Genomic DNA, 15,942 nt, shown 5'->3' with positions numbered 1-15,942 from the left:
TGTCGGCCAAATCAAGGTGTTGAAGAATCAGCATATAGGAGGGAGCTTGAAAAGCTCTGAGTGGTACCAGAACAACAATCCCTTAATGTCAGCTGATTATTGACTCCAGGAGGAAAACAGATCCAGGAAGCAACACTCAGGATCGGGTGTGGAGAGGGTCAGCAAATTTAAATTCCTCGGTTATTATTTCGGAGGACCTGTCCTGGGAGCAGCGCGCAAGTACAAATATGAAGCAAGTATGGCAGCAGCTCTACTTTCTTAGGAGTTTGCAAAGATTTGGCGTGACATCCAAAACTTCGACAAACCTGTAGAAGTGTGGCAAAAAAGTATCCTGACTGTCTGCATCACGGCCTGGCATGGCAACAGCAGTGCCCTTGAATAAAAAAAAATCCTATAAATAGTGGACACGGTCCATTCATCATGGGAATAGCCCTCCCCACCATTGAGCACACCTGCATGAAATGTTGTCATAGGAAGGCAGCGTCCACCATCAAGGACACCCCCCCCCCCCCCCCCCCCCAGGACATGTTCTTCTCACTGCTGCCATCAGGAAGGTGATACAGAAGCAGCTATTACCTCTCAAACTCAGACTCTTGAACTAAGGGGATAACTTCACTTGCCCCATGATTAAAATGCTCCCACAACCTAAAGACTTGCTTTCAAGGATTCCATCTTGTTCTCAACATTTATTGTTTATTTATTTATTACTTTTCTTCCGGTATTTGCACAGTTTGTCGTTTTTGCGCACAGATTGAATGCCCAAGTTGGTGCAATCTTACATTGATTTTATTATGGTTGTTCTATTATGAAATTATGGTGTATGCCTGCAAGAAAATGAACCTCGTACATGGTGGCATACATGCACTTTGATAATAAATTTACTTTGAACTGAAACTGCACCACACAGGGGTAACCCACATTGTAATATGACCAGAACCTAAAGCCAGGACTGGACCTTGGTCTTGCCGATATAGGACAAGGAATGATTGTGGGTTTCAGGAAGGTGAACTTGAGGAAACACACACCAGCCCTCACTGAGGGAATCAGCAGTGAGCAGTTTCAAGTTCCTGGGTGTCAACATCTCTGAAGATCTATAATGAGCCCAACATATTGATGCAATTACGAACATCAGCAGCTATATTTCATTAGGAGTTTGAGGAGACTTTGTGTATCACCATAGGTCATATATGTCAAACTCAAGGCCCGCGGGCCAAATCTGGCCCGTGGTGGAATTATCTTTGGCCTGCAAGATAATATATAATTACTATTAAAGCTGGCCCCAGTAATCGAAGCGCCTATGGCGTATGATATGGCTAATTCTGAGTTTATTCAGGTACCAGGTTTTCAGGGTTTTTAGTGTTTATTTGGCAGTCTTGCTTGGCAGTCTTCTTCATAAGAAACGGAATTTGTAAAGTGAAACACTTTGTAGTTATAGCAGAGACTGAGACACATGAGAGCAGGCTGAAAAAATGGAGGCAACGAAAGCTGCATTCGCACGCGTCCGACTGATCCGGCCCGCATGAAGCTGCATTTTGCTCAATCCGGCCCGTGACCTAAAATGAGTTTGACACCCCTGCCATAGGTGCTAGCAATTTCTTCAATTGTACCATAGAGAGCATTCTAACTAGTTAGATCTGTCAGGTATGGAGGGGACACTGCACAGAATTGGAAAAGCTGCAGTTGGTTGCAAACTCAGCCAGCTCCGTCATGGATTCTAGCCTCGTCAGCATTGAGGACATCTTCAAAAGAAGATGCCTCACAAATGTGCTTTCCATCATTAAGGACCCCATCACCCAGGACATGCCCTCTTCTCATTGCTACCATCAGGGAAGTGGTAAAGGAACCTGAACACACAATGTTTCAGGAACAACCCGTGACCACACTGCACAATTTTGTTGTAATTTATAGTTTATGTAATGCATTATACTGTTGCTGCAAAACAGCCTTTTATCTTTCCCACCCACCAGACTTCACCCATCACCTTCTAGCTATCCTTCATCCCTTCACTCCCTCCCACCTTTTTATTTTGGTATCCTCCCATTTCCTTTTCCTGTCCTGAAAAGGGTCTCAGACTAAAGTGTTGACTGCTTGTTGACCCACTGAGTTTCTCTAGGAATTTGTATGAGTTGCCCTAGATTTCCAGCTTCTGCAGAATTTCTTGTTTTTAAGACTTTTGCACAGTACCATAATAACCATATAATAATTACAGCCCAGAAACAGGCCATCTCGGCCCTTCCAGTCCGTGCTGAAAACTTACTCTCACCTAATCTCACCTACATTAACTCAGCCCATATACCTATCCAATTTTTTTTTTTTTTTTTTTTTTTTAAATGACAAAATCAAACCTGCCTCTACCACTTCTACTAGAAGCTCATTCCACATAGCTACCACTGAGTAAAGTTCTCCCTTGTGTTACCCCTAAACTTTTGCCCCTTAAGCTGGTAAGCTGGTAAGGAAGGCGGGCTCTGTCGTGGGCAAAGTACTGGAGGGTTTAACATCGGTAGCTGAGCGAAGGGCGCTGAGTAGGCTACGGTCAATTATGGATAACTCTGAACATCCTCTACATAGCACCATCCAGAGACAGAGAAGCAGTTTCAGCGACAGGTTACTATCGATGCAATGCTCCTCAGACAGGATGAAGAGGTCAATACTCCCCAATGCCATTAGGCTTTACAATTCTACTGCCAGGACTTAAGAACTTTTTAAAAGCTATTATTAATGCTTTTTGAGATAGTGATTTAGATGCATATCATATTTTTTACTGAGTTAAGTATTGTATGTAATTAGTTTTGCTACAACAAGTGTATGGGACATTGGAAAAAAAAGTTGAATTTCCCCATGGGGATGAATAAAGTATCTATCTATCATCTATCTATCTATCAATTCATGTCCTCTTGTTTGAATCTCCTCTACTCTCAATGGAAAAAGCCTATCCACATCAACTCTATCTATCCCCCTCAGTTTTAAATACAACTATCAAGATCCCCCCCCCCCCCAACCTTCTATGCTCCAAAGAATAAAGACCTAACTTGCTCAACCTTTCCCTTAGGTGCTGAAATCCAGGTAACATTCTGGTAAATGTCCCCTGTACTCTAATTTGTTGACATCTTTCCTATAATTTGGTGACCAGAACTGTACACAATCATCCAAATTTGGCCTCACCAATGCCTTGCACAATTTCAATATTACATCCCAACTGCTATACTCAATGCTCTGATTTATAAAGGCTAGCATACCAAAAGCTTTCTTCACCACCCTATCCACATGAGATTCCACCTTCAGGGAACTGTGCACCATTATTCCTAAGTCACTCTGTTCTACTGCATTCCTCAATGCCCTACCATTTACCATGTATGTCCTATTTGGATTATTCCTACCAAAATGTAGCACCTCACACTTAACAGCATTAAACTCCATCTGCCATCTTTCAGCCCACTCTTCTAACTGGCCTAAATCTCTCTGCAAGCTTTAAAAACCTACTTTATTATTCACAACGCCACCTATCTTAGTATCACCTGCATACTTACTAACCCAATTTACCACCCCATCATCCAGATCATTAAAGTATATGACAAACAACATTGGGCCCAGTACAGATCCCTGAGGCACACCACTAGTAGTCACTGGCCTTCAACCTGACGAACAGTTATCCACCACTACTCTCTGGCATCTCCCATCCAGCCACTGTTGAATCCATTTTACTACTTCGATATTAATACCCAACGATTGAACCTTCCTAACTAACCTTCCATGTGGAACCTTGTCAAAGGCCTTACTGAAGTCCATATGGAAAACATCCACTGCTTTACCCTCATCAACTTTCCTAGTAACCTCTTCAAAAAATTCAATAAGATTTGTCAAACATGACCTTCCACATACAAATCCATGTTGACTGCTCCTAATCAGACCCTGTCTATCCAGATAATTATATATACCATCTCTAAGAATACTTTCCATTAATTTACCACCACTGATGTCAAACTTACAGGCTGATAATTGCTTGATTTACTCTTGGAACCCTTTTTAAACAATGGAACCACATGAGCAATACACCAATCCTCCAGTACCATCCCCGTTTCTAATGACATTTGAAATATTTCTGTCAGAGCCCCTGCTATTTCTACACTAACTTCCCTCAAGGTCCTAGGGAATATCCTGTCAGGATCTGGAGACTTATCCACTTTTATATTCTTTAAAAGCTCTAGTACTTCCTCTTCTTTAATCATCATAGTTTCCATAACTACCCTACTTGTTTCCCTTACCTTACACAATTCAATATCCTTCTCCTTAGCGAATACTGAAGAAAAGAAATTGTTCAAAATCTCCCCCATCTCTTTTGGTTCCACACATAGCTGTCCACTCTGATTCTCTAAGGGACCAATTTTATCCCTCACTATCCTTTTGCTATTAATATAACTGTAGAAACCCTTTGGATTTATTTTCACCTTACTTGCCAAAAAAACCTCATCTTCTAATTTCTTTCTTAAGATTCCTTTTACATTCTTTATATTCCTCGAGCACCTCATTTACTCCATGCTGCCTATATTTATTGTAGACCTCTCTCTTTTTCCTAACCAAGTTTCCAATATCCCTTGAAAACCATGGCTCTCTCAAACTTTTAACCTTTCCTTTCAACCTAACAGGAACATAAAGATTCTGTACCCTCAAAATTTCACCTTTAAATGACCTCCATTTCTCTATTACATCCTTCCCATAAAACAAATTGTCCCAATCCACTCCTTCTAAATCCTTTCACATCTCCTCAAAGTTAGCCTTTCTCCAATCAAAAATCTCAACCCTGGGTCCAGTCCTATTCTTCTCCATAATTATATTGAAGCTAATGGTATTGTGATCACTGGACCCAAAGTGCTCCCCAACACATACCTCCATCACCTAACCTATCTCATTCCCTAACAGGAGATCCAACACTGCCTCTTCTCTAGTCAGTACCTCTATGTATTGCTGCAAAAAACGATCCTGCACACATTTTACAAACTCCAAACCACCCAGCTCTTTTACAGAATGGGCTTCCCAGTCTATTTGTGGAAAATTAAAATCTCCCACAATCACAACCCTGTGCTTACTACAAATATCTGCTATCTCCTTACAAATTTGCTCCTCCAATTCTCGCTCCCCATTAGGTGGTCTATAATACACCCCTGCAAGTGTTACTACACCTTTCCCATTCCTCAATTCCACCCAAATAATCTCCCTAGACAAGCCCTCTAATCTATCCTCCCAGAGCACCGCTGTAATATTTTCTCTGACAAGCAACGCAACACCTCCCCCTCTTGTCCCTCCAATTCTATCACACCTGAAGCAACGAAATCCAGGAATATTTAGTTGCCAATCACACCCCTCCTGCAACCATGTTTCACTAATAGCTATAACATCATATTTCCAGGTATCAATCCATGCTCTAAGCTCATCCACCTTTCTTACAATGCTCCTAGCATTAAAATAGATGCATTTAAGAAACTCTCCACCTCTTCCTCTGTTTATCCCTAATGGTGCAAACAACTTTATTATCTTCTTCGGTCCGAGTGCTCCCCTTCTATATCAGCTGCTTATACTCCCTCACACTGTCTACTAGCTTTCTCTATTTGTGAACTAACCTCCTCTCCCCTAGACTCTTCAAATTGATTCCTACCCTCAACCTTTCTAGTTTAAAGTCTCCCCAGTAGCCTTCGCATATCTCCCCACCAGGATATTGGACCCCCTAGGATTCAAGAGTAACCCATGCTTTTTGTACAGGTCACACCTGCCCCCTGCTCCAATCCCTCAGCCACGCATTTATCCTCCACTTCATTCCTTTCCTACTCACTGTCGCGTGGCACAAGCAGTAATCCCGAGATTACTACCTTTGCGGTCCTTCTTCTCAACTTCCTTCCTAACTCCCTGTATTCTCCTTTCAGGACCTCTTCCCTTTTCCTACCTATGTCATTGGTACCTATATGTACCACGACCTCTGGCTCCTCATCCTCCCATTTCAGGATATCTTGGATGCGATCAGAAACATCCCAGACCCTGGCACCAGGGAGGCAAACTACCATCCGGGTCTCCTGACTGCGTCCACAGAATCGCCTATCTGACCCCCTAACTATCGAGTCCCCTATTACTATTGCCTTCCTCTTCCTTTCCCTACCCTTCTGAGCTACAGGGCCGGACTCTGTGCCAGAGGCACGGCCACTGTCACTTCCCCCAGATAGGCTGTCTACCCCCCCCCCCCCCCACCAACAGTACTCAAACAGGAGTACTTATTGTCAAGGGGTACAGCCATTGGGGTACTCTCTAGTACCCGATTCTTCCCCTTCCCCATCCTAACTGTGACCCACCTGTCTGCCTCCCGTGGCCCCAGTGCGACCACCTGCCTGTAACTCCTCTCTGTCAACTCCTCACTCTCCCTGACCAGATAAAAGACATCAAGCTGCAGCTCCAGTTCCCTAACACAGTTCCTTAGGAGCTGCAGCTCAGCACACCTGGCGCAGATGTGAACATCCGGGAGGCTAGGAGACTCCAGGACCTCCCACATCTGACACCGAGAACAACAAGCTGCCCTCACTCATAATTCCCCCTTTCCTGAAATAACAGGGAAAACTGAAAACTAAACCTACCTTGCCTCACCTGTTTCCCCCTAAGCCTGTTGAACCAAAGCCCTTAAGCCTTCACTCTGCTCCCGGCTCACACCGCTACCCGCAAACAACACTGCCCACTGTATAAGGCTGTGTCCTTTTGAAATCTTCCCTGCTTCTCTGCCCAACGTCACACACCTGCGCAGTCCCACCTCTCTTAACTCCGATGAAAAGAAAAAAAATCAAAATGGCTCCCGCCGTTCTCCTGTTCTGATCCTCTGATTTCCTTCTCTCCAAATTTGAAATGTCTTTCATAATGTGAAATTTTAGGCACACATATATAGCTCTGGTGCCCAAGACTTTTGCACAGTATTGTATTAATTTTATGTATTGCATTGTGCTGCCTCCACAAAATAAAACAAATTTCATGACATACATGAGTAATGATAAACCCAATTCTGTTATGGGTCTCTACTGTGGACTGGCAGTGGGAAGGGGACAGGGAGAGAGGAATCATGGTTGGGAAAAGGGGAAAGAGTGAAGTGAGTGGGAAACACCAAAGAGACATTCTGTAATGATCAATAAACCAATTATTTGGAATCAAATGACTTTGCCTGGTGACTCAGGGCTGGGTGTGTCTACATCATTTCCCTCCCCCAGCCCTCCTCTGCCACCTATACCACGCCCCTCCTGTGGTGCTCAAGTATCACTATTCCCAATATCCTTTGCTCCCACGAGATTTACAAATTTGCTCTGCTCCATGTTGACAAATACAGTATTGTACAAAAGTCTTAGGCACCCAAGCCACATACAGGATGTGGCCAAGGCTCTAGTGCAGTACTGCATGTCAGTGATATTAAATCCAGTTATGATTCTGTGTGTCAACAGCTCTACTAGTTGTACCACTACTTCCCTGTTATTGTTCTAGTCTGCACCATGGGGAAAGATTTCTGTTGTAGTAGGAAACTTGATCCTACCTGCATGAGACCAAATGCATTCCCATTGTCACCCCAGCCATTTACCAAGGCAGCGCCTACTCGAGATTCACGGGATGCTATAGCACCAATGAGAGCTGGATCGATTTGATGGGCATGGGCAACTTGGTATATCAAAGGTCTGTAATGATTTGCTCTGCCAAGATCCGTCGCCATCAGCGCTTGAGAAGCTGCAATGCCTGCAGACAAAAGCAAACCAAGTTTATTTTACTTGATGTCTCCAAGTTGTAGCAATGGAATAAAGCAGAACAAATTAGCAAGCAAGAAAGTGTCTGCAGAAAGTGCAAACAAATTCTGCCCAACTTAGACGACAGGCACAGGAGCAGAATTAGGCCATTCAGCCCATTGAGTCTGTTCCACATGTCCAGCTTTTATATCAGGACTTCAGCATTAGTAATTTATCAACTTTGAGAACCTTCTGTTACTCAGAAGTTTTATAAAATGCATCTTCTCATTCTGTAATTTCACGTTTGGAAGTCCCCAGTATTTCACTGTATATACTCTATGTGGATGTTGCTTGAAATTCTTTAGTTTGATCCCTGGTTTAGTTTGATCTTGCCTGGTCCAGCTACCCCCTTCAATATCCAAACTTTGTCCAGAGATCTTCCTTTTATATTTGTCCAGATCTGGAGAATAGGCATGGAGGAGCCCCTGTTCCCTCACACAGAGTGGGAAGTGGGTTACTATCACACCACAACTACAGTGTGGCTACATCCTACCATGTTGAGAAGTCAAAAGGGTCATGTTTGAAGCTCTGCCATTGATAGACATAGAAGTTGAAGGATACAAATGAACCAGTCTGCTTTGTGTTGCCATTACTGATTCTGACTTTTTCCTGTTATATTTTAATTGTTTGATTTCACTTGCCCAAATTGTGCTCAGTTCTGGTTGCCTCACTACAGGAAGGATGTGGGAACCAAAGAAAGGGTGCAGAGGAGATTTACAAGGATGTTGCCTGGCTTGGGGAGCATGCCTTATGAGAATAGGTTGAATGAACTCGGCCTTTTCTCCTTGGAGCGATGGAGGATGAGACATGATCTGGTAGAGGTGTACAAGATAATGAGAGGCATTGATCATGTGGATAGTCAGAGGCTTTTCCCCAGGGCTGAAGTGGCTAGCATGAGAGGGCATAGTTTTAAGGTGCTTGGAAGTAGGTACAGAGGAGATATCAGGGGTAAGTTTTTTTAAAAAATATATATAAACGCAGAGAGTGGTGAGTGCATAGAATGGGCTGCCAGCGGCGGTGGTGCAGGCAGAAACAATAGGGTCTTTTAAGAGACTCCTGGATGGCTACATGGAGCTTAGAAAAATAGAGGGCTATGGGTAAAGCCTAGGTAGTTCTAAGGTAAGGACATGTTTGGCACAGCTTTGTGGGCCGAAGGGCCTGTATTGTGCTGTGGGTTTTCTGTTTCTAAATTCTGTCCTGCCTGGAGTTTGAATTTGCCAGGGATATGGACAAATAGTCTGTCAATTTAATGTCATTGCTTGAGACCTGAAGCTTTAGGAGACTGCTTTAGAACATTCTCACATATATACCACCACAAGAGTTTGCAGATGAACAAATGGCATGACAATTTACCAAGGCTTACTCCCGTCACTTACCACTGTACCCCAGTCTGTCCTGGTTTGCAGTTTCTAGGGAAGCTCCTGTTGTGTCAATACTTGTAATATCTCCGTACCTACTAAAACCTGTTAAAACACAGCAAGTTACTCAAAAAAACGATGTAGAAAGAGTTTGACCCCATCTGGGGTCAGGTGACACAAACCAGATTGTACTCGATATTATGGAGCCATTTTCTGGTTAGGTTTAGTTTTAAAGAGATGGCATAGATGTACCTCATGATTCATAGGAAATTAAAAAACATGGTTTTGCCAACAATTGGAAAGGGGAAGGCAGGAGGAATTAATCAACATCACTGGGTTACTTTGTGACTGCTTGTGTAGAATTGTCACTATATACTACATAGTTTTGAGCCCCTTTTCTTAGAAAGAATGTGGTCAAACTGGAAAGAGTTCAAACCAGGTTCACAAAATTGATTCCAGGATTGAATAGTTTGCCATATAGAAAAGCCTTGTACTCATTTGAATTCAGAAGAGGGTGTGATCTCACCGAACTCTATCGAATGGTGAAAGGTCGACAGAGTGGATGTGGAGAGGACGTTTACTATGGTGGGAGAGTCCAAGACCAGAGGACAGTCCCAGAATATACATCGAGACCACAAGAAACATGACCAGCATGGGCTTTCTTCCTAGGTTTTACCTTTTCTATTCTTTGACTATTCATGGAGGGTCAGAGAAACCTAGTGAGTCTGCACACAGGCATTGAGTTGTGTAAGTTCACATGCTCGTGAACTGAGCGAATGAAGGTACTTGTCAGTAAATACAGATCCTCTGTGCCTAACTGATCATTATTGAGGATTAATACGTCAGGGTTAAGACTTGTTAAAAACAAAGGAATAATTTTAGTTATTTATTGAGATACAGCACAGAATAGACTCTTCTAGCCTTTCAAGCTAGACTGCCCACCCATCCCCCAACTTAATCCTAAACTCTTCACGGGATAATTTACAATGACCACTAGAATACTACGGCACAGTACAGGCCCTTCGGCTCTCGATGTTGTGCTGACCCATATATTCCTTAAAAAAGTACTAAACTCACACTATCCCGTAACCCTCTATTTTTCTTTCATCCATGTCCAAGAGGCTCTTAAATACCCCTAATGTTTTAGCCTCCACCACCATACCTGGCAAGTCGTTCCAGGCACCCACAACCCTCTGCGTAAAAAAGAAAATTACCCTGATGTCTCCCCTAAACTTCCCTCCCTTAACTTTGTACATATGCCCTCTGGTGTTTGCTATTCGTGTCCTGGGAAACAGGTACTGGCTGTCCACCCTATCTATGCCTCTCAATCTTGTAGACCTCTATCAAGTCCACTCTCATCCTTTTACGCTCCAAAGAGAAAAGTCCCAGCTCTGCTAACCTTGCCGCACAAGACTTGTTCTCCAATCCAGGCAACATCCTGGTAAATCTCCTCTGCACCCTCTCCATACCTATCAGCTGGTACACTTTTCAACTGTGGGAGGAAACAGGAGCACCCAGAAGAAACTCACATTCATGGGAATAACAGACAAACCCCTAACAGGCAGTGGCAGGAATTGAACTCGAGTTGCCTGTACTGGCTCTGTAATAGTATTATGCCAACCACTGCTGTACCAAATTCCACAGCCCTTTCTCAATTTTTAAGAAGGGAACCAGATGGATTACAGTGCTTTAACTCAGAAAGGGAGTATCAGGATTGGCAGAAGACCGAGGTGCTGTGGAGCTGAGGAAGAAACAAGTGCTTGTGTTGGGTTACCAAGTGATTGTACAGGATTGCCAAAAAAGAAAAAAAATTGGGACATCTACTAATCTGTCTGATTTAGAACACGAGCACTATAACAGCAGCCTATATAAACAATGTAACAAAATTAAATTCATGAAATTATGAAGTGTACAGCAGAATCAGGTTTAAACAGAAGGGATTCTACAGTTGCTGGAAATCCAGAGAGGGACACCACAGTAGCATAGCGGTTCATGCAAAGCTTTGACAGCACCAACAGCCAAGGCTCAATCCCAGCACTGTCTGTAAGCAGTCTGTACATCCTCCCCGTGACCGTGTGGGTTTCTTCACAGTGCAAAGGCGTACTCGTTAGTAGGTTAATTGGTCATTGCAAGTCATTCTGCGATTAGGCTAGGGTTAATTGATGGGTGGCTGGGCATGCGGCTCAGTGGGCCAGAAGGACTCATTTTGTGCTGTACAAGGTCACAGGTATAGGAGCAGAATTAGGCCATTTGGCCCATCGAGTCTGCTCCACCAATTCATCATGTCTGATCCATTTCCCACTCAGCCCCAATCTCCTACCTTCTCCCCATATCACGTCACACCCCATCTTGTCAAGAACCTGTCAACCCCTGCTTTAAATATACCCAATGACTTAGCCCCCCCCCCCACCCCCCACAGCTGCCTGTGTCAATAAATCAGCAGATTTACTCTGGCCGAAGAAATTCCTTCTCATCGCCATTCCACATTTACAAATAAAATAAAAATGAAGTGCTGGAGGAACTGAACAGATCAAATGGCATCTAGGGAGAGGAATAAACTGTCAATGTTTCTGGCCAAGACCCTTGCAGGTTTATTTCCCTCCATAGCTGCTGCCTGACCGGCTGTGTTTCTCCACCACTTCTGTGGTGCGTTGCACAAAATCAAGCTTAAATGCTTTACATTCCAAGCACACCTCCTCCTATTTCCCTGCATCTAACAAACTAGTTCTCTACACCTGTTTCAATTTATGATACCAAGATAGAAAATAGGAGCAGCATGGTAGCATAACAATGCCATTACAGTTTGGGGCGTTGGAGTTCCGGGTTCAATTCCAGCGCCACCTGCAAGAAGTTTATATGTTCTTTCCATAAGCACGTGGGCTTCCTCTGGCTGCCCCTGTTTCCTCCCATAATCCAAGATGTACCTGTTAGTAGGTTAATTATTCATTGTAAATTGTCATGTGATTAGACTAGGGTTAAGTAGGTGGGTTGTTGTGCAGTTCAGCCAAATAGGCCTGTTCTATGCTGCAACTCAAAATAAAAACAAAAAAAAAATCATAGAAATAGAAGCTTACTTGACATAGTGTTGTTGCTGGTAGCTACAGAAGGTTGAATGGAGTTCTGATAAAATGTAGGATGACGACGCCTTTACGAGCTCACACAGATGCGTGGGGTAATTATATCTAATATAAATGACAAGAACATGGTAACAAGTTATATACGTGATAATAAAATTATCTCTGCTGCCAAATGTAAAACTTTGATAAGCCCATTTCGTCAAATGTTGGTAACCATCCTCTTTAGTACTTTCAAAGGTTTGCAATGAACAGCTTCTGATCCAGTGACCTTGCAGATACTACATTTTAATTTTTTTAGTTAATAACTAACTACTCTGGAGAAAATATCAGTTCTATAATATGGAAAATTGAAAGAGTACAGAGAAAATTTTACATGCTGTCAGCTCAAGGGCCTAAGCTATAGGAAAGGATGAATGGGCTAGGACTTTATTCCCTAGAACATAGAAGATTGAGGTGAGATTTAGATCGATAGATAGATAGATACTTTATTCATCCCCATGGGGAAATTCAACTTTTTTTCCAATGTCCCATACACTTGTTGTAGCAAAACTAATTACATACAATACTTAACTCAGTAAAAAATATGATATGCATCTAAATCACTATCTCAAAAAGCATTAATAATAGCTTTTAAAAAGTTCTTAAGTCCTGGCGGTAGAATTGTAAAGCCTAATGGCATTGGGGAGTATTGACCTCTTCATCCTGTCTGAGGAGCATTGCATCGATAGTAACCTGTCGCTGAAACTGCTTCTCTGTCTCTGGATGGTGCTATGTAGAGGATGTTCAGAGTTATCCATAATTGACCGTAGCCTACTCAGCTAGAGGTATTAAAAAAGATTATAGTGTAAATGCAAGCAGACTTTTCCACTGAGGTTGAGCGAGACTAGAACTAAAAGCCAGGGCTTAAGGGTGAAAGGTTAAATATTTAGGGGAACATGAGAGGAAACATCTTCACTCAGAGGGCAATGAGAATGAGGAAAAAACTGCCAGCAGAAGTGTTGGATGTGGGTTTGATTTCAACATTTAAGAGAAGTTTGGATAAGTAGATAGATGGGCCTCATATGAGGAGCTATGGTCCAGGTGCAGGTCAATAGGACTAGGCAGATAATAGTTCAGCACAGACTAGATGGGCTGAAGAATCTGATTTTGTGCTGTAGTAGTCTATGACTCTGCAGGAATACACTTTTTCACTTTGTGACGGCCCTCATTCTGAGTGATGATAGAGTTGTTTCTTATTCTCTGTTCTGAAAAAGGAATACAGTTCAAAGGCATTTGGGTGTTCTAGAGCACAAATCCCAACTAAGCAGCCTGGTCTATCATGGAGCCAGGAGAAAGAACCTTCAGCCCAACTCATCTATGCAAAACAAGATGCCCAACAGCAGTTACAAAGAAAGACACTACAGCCTCTAGCTACTCACCCTCAGCTGTGAGATGATTTACAAAAATTCAGTCATCCTGTCAGCGTTGCAGCAGCAGGAAATGCCTCCTCACAGTTTACCCAGGGCCCCCGCCACTGTGGCCCCACCCTTCGCTGCTGATCCTCAAACTGGTTACAGTGCCACAGACCATGGGCACTGGGAGTTCCCCTGATCTTCCACATCCTGCAGGAACAGCACACCATTGTCTTTACTGCCATTTCCACTGCACTAAAGATCTCTTAAAGGCTAGCTTTATTTATCATATGTACATTGAATTATCAAAACATACCCCAAAGTGTATATTATTTGCATTAGAGCTGAGGATAGTCTCACTGTTTCCAGAACCAACTCAGTCAATCTAACACACACACACCCACACCCCCCTTTGGAATGTGGAAGAAGCTAGAGTATCTGGTGGAAAGCCAATTACAGGGGGAATGTACTAACTCCTTACAAACACAGCTAGAATCACATTCCAATTGGTGATCACAGGCACTCCAAACACAACACCACCCAAAGAGTAAAGTTAATTATAGAACAGTACAGAACCAGAAAGTTCACAATATCTGCTCTGAACAACACTAAAATAAACCAACTCTCTTCTGCCTGTATATGCAATCCTCTTCCTATAATCAGACTCATGCATCTGACAGCCTCTTAAACACCACTATCATATTTGCTTCCACTGTTTCCTTCAGCAGCCCATCCTACATTCTAAAGTTAGAAAAGACCAAATAATCTTACCTGTACCTCTGCCCCTTGAGTTAAAGCCTTGCAAGCCAAACTCCCAACATCTACTAGTCACACTCAAACACAATTGCAAACAGGCTGCCCTGCCTTGCTTTTATTGGCTGATGTACTGTGCAATTAGCCAATCAGAAATACACCCTCAGCTGCTTACATTTCAAAACTCTTGGTAAAGGTTTAAAGATTAAGAATGGGAAAGGAAGGCTTGTTACTGTAAAGTGAAAGCAATAGTTTAGTGCATTTTCTGATAATTGTAGTTCAGATGATTTTGGGTAGATGGAGCTCGTCAGGCTGGGAAGGCAGTCTATTTAATACAGGGAAAGCTCTGATCTCAAACCTCCGCTACCTTGCAACCATACCCACTCATGTGAAAGGCTTAGGGAGTAAAAGCTGAGGACAAATCCGGAGCTGGAGTCCCTAAGGACTGTGTACAGTTCTGGTCACCGAATTATTGTGTACAGTTCTGGTCACCGAATTATAGGAAAGATATCAATAAATTAGAGAGAGTGCAGAGACGATTTACTAGGATGTTACCAGGGTTTCAGCACTTAAGTTACAGAGAAAGGTTGAACAAGTTAGGTCTCTATTCATTGGAGCGTAGAAGGTTGAGGGGGGATTTGATCGAGGTATTTAAAATGTTGAGAGGGATAGATAGAGTTGACGTGAATAGGCTGTTTCCATTGAGAGTAGGGGAGATTCAAACGAGAGGACATGATTTGAGAGTTAGGGGGCAAAAGTTTAAGGGAAACACGAGGGGGTATTTCTTTACTCAGAGAGTGATAGCTGTGTGGAATGAGCTTCCTGTAGAAGTAGTAGAGGCCAGTTCAGTTGTGTCATTTAAGGTAAAATTGGATAGGTATATGGATAGGAAAGGAGTGGAGGGTTATGGGCTGAGTGCGGGTAGGTGGGACTAGGTGAGATTAAGAGTTCGGCACGGACTAGGAGGGCCGGAATGGCCTGTTTCCGTGCTGTGATTGTTATATGGTTATATGGTTAAGGCAGTCCGACGTTGCCTTCAACCTCGTTCTGGCAACTCCTGAGACGACACTGGTGCCAAGCTGTATCGGCCCTTGCCCTTCCCTTGGACAACATCGGTGGCGTGGAGAGGGGAGACTTGCTGCTTGGGCAACTGCCGGTCTTCCATACAACCTTTCCCAGGCCTGCACCCTGGAGAAGTCTCACGAGACTAACGGATGCCAGACAGTTCAGCTGATTCTGTGTTTTCTGGAAGCTTCTTTGTTTTTCTCCAGCATGTGTCATGCCACTTGAATTGGGTTATTTTATAGGCTCTTTGTTATCATGGCCCGTATTGTCATATTTCTAGTTTGTGCATGTTTTTAGTATAAAATGACTAAGGCTTGCTTGATCATTGTCTTTTCTTTGTTTGAAGGAGAAGTTTTAGCCAGGGTGGTGAATCTATGGAATTCATTGCAACAGACAGCTGCGGACGTCAAGCCATTGGGTTTACTTAAAGTGGAGGCATCAAAGGTTACAGGGAGAAGCCAAGAGATTTGGGTTGAGAGGGATCATAAATCAACCATGATGGAAT

The 15,942-nt window shown here is 43.1% G+C and overlaps 1 protein-coding gene across 4 annotated transcripts in view; it reads right to left on the bottom strand.

Annotated features, from left to right (window-relative positions):
• Window positions 1-14,465, bottom strand: part of LOC140734163 (lysozyme g-like) — a 34,985-nt gene extending 20,520 nt beyond the window's left edge. The window contains exons 1-5 of one of the 4 annotated variants that reach the window (XM_073057787.1): window positions 14,391-14,465; window positions 13,647-13,829; window positions 12,226-12,333; window positions 9,170-9,256; window positions 7,550-7,746 (exon numbers count right to left, since the gene is read on the bottom strand). In XM_073057787.1, the coding sequence (XP_072913888.1) occupies window positions 7,550-7,746; window positions 9,170-9,256; window positions 12,226-12,232 (291 nt within the window). In that variant the 5' untranslated portion in view covers window positions 12,233-12,333; window positions 13,647-13,829; window positions 14,391-14,465. The remainder of the gene's footprint in view (window positions 1-7,549; window positions 7,747-9,169; window positions 9,257-12,225; window positions 12,334-13,646; window positions 13,830-14,390) is intronic. The other 3 variants (XM_073057786.1, XM_073057789.1, XM_073057788.1) reach the window with 3 other exon arrangements.
• Between the last annotated feature and the right edge of the window lie 1,477 nt (window positions 14,466-15,942).

The sequence above is a fragment of the Hemitrygon akajei genome, chromosome 10 (genome assembly GCF_048418815.1).
Source record: "Hemitrygon akajei chromosome 10, sHemAka1.3, whole genome shotgun sequence".
In the NCBI taxonomy this organism is placed as follows: Eukaryota; Metazoa; Chordata; class Chondrichthyes; order Myliobatiformes; family Dasyatidae; genus Hemitrygon; species Hemitrygon akajei.
Note: the sequence above shows the minus strand (reverse complement) of the source record. Positions and strands in the feature narration are given on the sequence as shown.